This window comes from Schistosoma haematobium, chromosome 3 (assembly GCF_000699445.3).
Source record: "Schistosoma haematobium chromosome 3, whole genome shotgun sequence".
NCBI lineage: Eukaryota > Metazoa > Platyhelminthes > Trematoda > Strigeidida > Schistosomatidae > Schistosoma > Schistosoma haematobium.
The window spans coordinates 16,989,375-16,996,197 of record NC_067198.1 but is presented as its reverse complement, the minus strand read 5'-3'; the positions used below and the strand labels follow the sequence as shown (position 1 = coordinate 16,996,197).

The window sequence follows — 6,823 nt, the reverse complement described above, 5'->3', positions numbered from 1 at the left end:
TCCACGATTCCTACTTCCCTGAGACAAACCTACCCACTCAAACCAAAAGATGTAAAAGTCGATTAATAACTACAAAACTGCTAGAAGTAATGAATCAGACTGGTTAGGACGCCGCCGATTAATCATCAACAAATACCTGGAACATTATCTAAAAAACAAGAAGTGAATGCAAACGAATCCGTTGGTATATACAATAGTGCGCAAAAAATATTGGATGGTAGATTTGCAGTAACGAAGCTACCAGATAAAACAACTTGAAGATTAGGACTAGGAGTGCTAATGTCAGGTTTAAATTCATTACACATCCCAAGGAAAAAGTGGTTCTTTACTCTTAAGGTCATCAGAAATACAGTAATCTGATTGGTTTCTAACACTTTTTGCGGAAATACGACTTAATAGTGAGAAGGACGCAAATAAATTTGTCACTCTTTCCGAATGTGTAATACTGACCAGTTCAACCTTCTCATCGAAAAACTGAGTAAGTGACGTAAAAATAAACTTTGATTCGTTTAGAAGATAATCCTGTAGAAGAGATCAGATGTCGTACTTTAGCCAATATTCAGTCGAAATTAAATCGAGGTTTATTGCCATCAGATAAGAAGTGTCTGTCGAAACTTGTTAAAGTATTGCTGTCCTCTTTGGAGCAGAGTCCATCTTTTGAAACCAATCGCATATTTACGATACTCAAAAAACTGCTTCTGGTAAGGCTTGGGATTAATTACCTAGTCTTTGTTCTAGAATCCCGAAACCAAAACACTTTTAGCATTAGCTGGAGGATGTTCTGTGCTCACAAAGATGCGTAATTCGACATCAAACAGTGAATTAAAAAGGGATATTGATGACATATGCGTTTTGATTACTGAGGATCCGTCCTTAATTGAAACAACCAGAGATTTCAAGAATAACACTCTAACAGGAATACAAGAATACAGTGGTCTAAATTCTACTGAATCCAATTTTGTAATGCCTACTTCACCAGATTTCTTGCAAACTCGTAAAGGTTCGTCCAATTTATCTGTTACACAAGGAAATACCAATAACTTAGATTTAAACCATTTTACATCGTCCTATTCATTCAACCAAGTCTGTCGTAAGTTTTTAGTTTGCTTTCATGAAGTAGATGGGAAGTACCCAGTAACTTGGTGTAATATATATTAGGTGGCAAAAAAGTAGTTAAGTCCTTTAGTCCTCGTTAATGATCATGGTTTATGTACATTCATAAAACAAACGTACCTCATTCATTTACTTCAAAACTAGAGTTTGTGCTTTGCTAGCACCAGGAAAAATTTACTCGTCTTTTTTTCCAAATTTGTGAAGATCAGTCGTAGAAACTATTTACAGCATCTTACCTAATGACTGACGACTTTTAACATCAACTTAATAAGATGTTCAAAAGATATATAACTGAACGAGATCAAACAGTTGTCTTTACATAGTAGAATTCAAAGTGCATTAAATCAATCCGGGTCGGTATGGAGATGATCGACGTTGAATTAACCATCAGATGAGAATACATTTTCTGGACTCTAAATTAATACATGATCTAGGTAGTGAAAAAGATGGCTGATAGTTTCGGTAAAAACCTTAATTACTTAAGTTACTTAGTTGGTTAAAATGTCTTGAAGTATCGTTTTTCCTCGTAGCACAACGTAAGTTCAGTACTAATTGTGCATGTTCGTAACACAATAGTGATTCATTTATGCAAAATAGCTAGTATATCTAGGTAAAAGTATATGAAACCATGTTTTTAAAAGTAACTCACAACTTTCTTGTGAGTTTCACCACCAAATTAGGTTATTTCCACCACTGTGTGGTTATGGCAAAAATGTAATTACACTGATATTGTAAACGATTTTTGTTACATTCTGTTTATTTATATTATAAGTTTCGTCTTTCATCTTCCTTCATCGTATATAATAGCAATATTACATGTATTCAGGGTTAGACTTCCTAATTACTAGAATGTGATATAGATGTGGTATAAGAAACTGGGGTTATTAGACGCTTCATATTTAACTTGTTAAGCTCCTAAACAGGACAAACAGAAAATCACAACGCAAAGGAAATTTGAGCTGGCAGCATTACCGTGAGCCGAAAAGGGAAAATAAATAAGATGAGACTGTTCAAGGTTTCAAATATGGCTTGTGGTGAATTCGTCTTCAGAAATGAGATGATTATGAACTATGTTACCTAGTGTATTCAATCAGAAGTTTCTATTAGTAAATTCATGAGACTGATTTTCAGTTTGACTGATGTTGCAAATATATTTTTTGCAAACTATGTACGTTGATCCTCAGTCCGAACTAGTTTGATATTTTCCTTATTTTAGGAAATCATCTCTTATATTTTCCCATGGTCGTGCTTACAAAAGACGATGTTGGTGTTTTATGCACAACTTTAAAGTAGGTTATTCTCATTTTTCGAAGAATTGACTCTTCAGATCTATCTGTTCAAAGGAACCTAATATTTGTATTTCTGGTATTCGCTTTCTCCATGATGTTGTACTTAAAGACTTCCCAGCTGAATTATTTCTTCAAAGAACTGATTTCATAGAGGTAAAAGACAGTTTTCTCTGTTGCATAAGTTAACATTTTATATCTCAGTACTTTGGTGACTTCAGCTCTATGAAGTGCTAAGTTTCTGGTCTATCTCTTAATCTGCATAAGTTACCTTTTTTCATAAGGTTTTTTTCTTGAGTATCACTCTTTAACCATGCTCGATATCCTAATATTTTGACTACAAGAAGAAATTGTCTTTAGGCAAACTGATGTTTTTGTACTTTGGTCTAGCCGGTAGTAGGGACAATAGGAACATCATTATACCATTGAGGAAGTGACAGATTAACCTTTGAGTAGAAAAGCCACTAGTGATGTGTAGATAGCCGGTTATTTTTGAAATCCTCTTTATGCTAATTTGATCGTAGATTAGTTCTTTTTTATTAGGTAGTCGCTGATAAATTTGGTACAGGTTATAAAAAGCTAAGTTTTATGAAGTGACATTGAAGAGTAAAAGGGAATTATGTTGGGGTTGCATCTGTTGATGTATCAGAACTACGTAAATGAGGTCCTAGAATGATGCAAATAACCAGATTAAGAGGTTATTGACCATACTTCAAAATCGCGGTCAGATTCGTATATACTGTAAACGTTTCTTTTTGTACATACAATATTACTGAACGCTCTCGGACTATTCTTGATCTTATACTTACTTTCTGATATTTTCTATCCTGTTTTATCTTCCCTACTGAAAGCTATGTGCGCGAATTGTCACTTGATTAGTAAGTTTCAATAACTTAATAATTGTTGTGCTTGTGAATCGTGACTGTCAAGACTAGACGATTTTTGTTTGATCATAGGTGTCTCCTAATCATTGATCGTGTGTTATGGGGTCACTAAGTGAAGAATATTGAGGTCAGAAATTGGGTACTTAGTGAGGATACCAGATCAGTTGTGGAGGTTTGGACATGTATTATATATTTCTAACCGCCACTTACCTCTATGCGCGTGTCTGGTGTAGAAGTAGGTTCGAAGAAGGAAAGAATCGGTCAAACTAAAACTTTACATCATTACATAACGTCATTAACCGTTGAACTGAGTCATATAGTTAGATGCAGACCATCTGGTTGTGGTCAAAGCAATTATTACAACTAGCTGTCAGAAACTCTGAATAAAATAGTTCAGAATTCTTTGCTATGGGGCAGATGCATTCACTCCTTGTCTTCCCTTAGCCTCTAGGTCTTTTAATTATCCTAATCTTTGTTACTTCAAGAGTCCACATCTTTTTCTTGGACCATGTATTTTGCACTCAATATCGTCACTACTTTTACTAATCTAGAATCTTGCCGTGCTGATATAGTTTGGAAACTTGAATCGATGCACATATTGCCGGGTTCCACGTTTCTTATGACAGAATGACTGACTTATTAATCTTATCTCTCACAGAATCCTTCTTTTGTACTTTACGTCACAACGCATATATTTTTACTGAATTCTACCTCAATAAATGAGGTTTTTCTCAAAATGCTACTGACAACATACTGAACATGATTATGTTGTAGTTTACTAAAGTGTAATAATTTTAACTTTACACATTTTATATCCATCACGTTTTTGCCAATTTTTATATCACTACATGTGTTTCTATTTATGTAGAATCTTTTTCGAATTTTAAATGAAAAGAATTTGGAGATCGTTTATTCAGCTACCAGTTGTTTGATTAGCCTTTGTCGTGCTCTTATCACAAGAATTTATTATCACTTGGATCCTAACAATTACGTATATTCAAGTCGTAAGCTTACCTTTCTTAAAAAAATGGCTCATAAGTTTTATTATAAGATTCTATACATGCCTGTGGTTTCGGGTAATGGAGAAGGCAATTGTTCAGATTTTCACAACTAGAGACATGAAGTAAACAAACATCTATTCTCCATATGAATTAAACTTATACAATAAGAAGGAATACGAGGAATAAAAGTGAAATATTAGGTTTATTGAATTTCGCTTTGAGAGAATTCTAAAAGCCAAATCTGATTTTAGTTTTGGGTGGGTTTTTAAGACAACTTATTTGTCTATATAATAGGTGGACTTGGATATTTCAGAAAAATAATTTTAGTTGATCATTTTTATACAACTTCAATTAACTTGCAATCATATTGGTAGTTTAGTGTTTACTTTTTACACCCATTTTCATACTTCTCGTGAATATATAGAAGAACACAGTTTTTGACTTTTTAGCAAATAAAGTGAAGTTTCTCAAGTGATTGATCTCTCAAATATCATACGGAATTGCAGTAAATGGTACTAAGTGTACTCGAAATTTTCGGTTTATGATTAAGCGTTATGAGAAACTTTAATACACAAAATTCTTCCCATTTCCTACAAACTGGGATTATTAGTGATTGAAACCAGTTGAACACTTATTTTGTAGAGCTCTCAGTCTTAGACATTAAAAAAGAGTGAAATTAAAAACCTTGGTTAAAATTAAAGTTGGCTTGTATATATGTTTAGCGAAAAAATGAAGAACTTTGCCAGTACTTTAAGCTTTGGGTTTAAACCGTGCTTGTTTACTTCGAGTTTGTCACTCCTGGTCTACCTTTTTTAAAATTAGTGTTGCTCCTTAATGGGCTTCAATAAAACCCGCCGAATAGATTGATTTTTTTCATATAGTTCAGTTCTTAAAACTAAGTTTATTTCACGAACTTGAGTCTAAATGGTTAGTAACTATATCAGTAAAATCTGTATATCTCATATTTCGCCACTGATAGACTAAATGTATTTTGTATGAAACTCGTTTAGGGTGATGCTTTAGGTCAAAATTCAATATATAAATATAAACAAAGATCTCCATGTAAATGCTTCGATCGGTAGTTATCTTTAGTATTCATTGAACCTTTGGATGTTTTTTTAGATATGTACATATTAATTTTGTTTTTCGATTTAAAATTAACAATAATGAAGAAAACATACTATTGATTTTTTAAACACATACCTCAGAAACTGGTGACCGGATGCCGTCCTCTGGCCCTTCGGGAACACAGTAAGTGTATATATGGTATGTCAACATTTCTGAGTTTGATAATCAAATGGACTGTCTGAATGTTTCGAATGTCTTTTCGAAACATTCCAATATTCGGTCTTACCCATTATTACTATTTGATCCTCTTTTGGTGTTGATCTTGTTCACTTCATTTCATCGTGCCAATATGGTACAGAAAACTATTGTAGTGAACGAGAACACCAATGGGGAAAAATAAGTGTACCTAAACATAAGATTACAGAGTTTCTTAGTAACATATGTGAACCATACTGTAGATACTTCATTTGCAAAATGTCTACCAATTGTCTCAGACATGATTCTTCCTTCGTTTCCACACCGATCAGTCTCTATTCTCGTCCTCTTCTCTTCGACTTTAACCTTCTGCCGCCAGTCATTCCACTTCCGAATGGTGAAACATACTACTTGTGTAGTGAACAGAACACGGGTGGGGACAATCGGATTATATTTAGTACAAAATTACAGAGTTACTTGGTAAAATAGAAAAACCATACTATAATACTTAATTTGCACAATGTTCAATAATTGTCACAAACTTCGTTGTTCTTGCATTTCCATACTAATTGCTTTCTATTCCCGCTCTTCCTTTCTTGATCTTCCCCATCTTCTGCTGCCAGACATTACATTCCTGACTCGCATCATATACTACTTATATCAATATAAGTAGCACGCACAACAGTTGTATCTGTCGATATCCGTAGTACACACCACAGTAGGTCAACGCACATTTACGCTAAACTGTGCGTCGATGCTGACCAAAATAATTCATAATCGAAACCACAGTAGCATCCAATCTAATCTGTAGAACTTTTAATTATTTTATTGTTAATATTCTTCATTGAGTTTTAACCAGTCTTAATGAGCAAATTTACGTTGTGTGTGGATCGCCTAGATTTACCCATATTGTCATAAGTTTTGTATAATAGATATGTTGTGGGTTCAAGTCCCTTCATAAACACTAAGACTGAGATGCAATTAAATCCACTTTACTAGTCCTTAATAAAAAGAAAATGTGCGCTCTGGATTCCACTGCTAGCCACAATCCATACACGGTACCACAGTTGCTGGGTATACATCTAGATGTTTCGTTTATGTTGATAAAAGTCCAATATCAGTTTATGCCTGATTGTTTCTGCATTATATTCAATAATAATAATTATCATATTCAATTTCCCACAAAGTCATTGCGGATACCGACTAAATTTGACCCATTTGACATTGATTTATTCATTGATCTTGAAATTTTTATATTGTTTATGTCTATTCTGAA

The 6,823-nt window shown here is 33.7% G+C and overlaps 1 protein-coding gene across 1 annotated transcript in view; it reads left to right on the top strand.

Moving 5' to 3' along the window:
* Window positions 1-317: 317 nt before the first annotated feature.
* MS3_00005128 (uncharacterized protein) overlaps window positions 318-6,823 on the top strand; it is a 51,168-nt gene continuing 44,662 nt past the window's right edge. Inside the window, exons 1-7 of the mRNA XM_051213160.1 lie at window positions 318-478; window positions 514-701; window positions 739-1,000; window positions 2,330-2,402; window positions 2,441-2,555; window positions 4,152-4,287; window positions 5,493-5,535. Coding sequence (XP_051069107.1) covers window positions 436-478; window positions 514-701; window positions 739-1,000; window positions 2,330-2,402; window positions 2,441-2,555; window positions 4,152-4,287; window positions 5,493-5,535 — 860 coding nt within the window. The 5' untranslated portion in view covers window positions 318-435. The remainder of the gene's footprint in view (window positions 479-513; window positions 702-738; window positions 1,001-2,329; window positions 2,403-2,440; window positions 2,556-4,151; window positions 4,288-5,492; window positions 5,536-6,823) is intronic.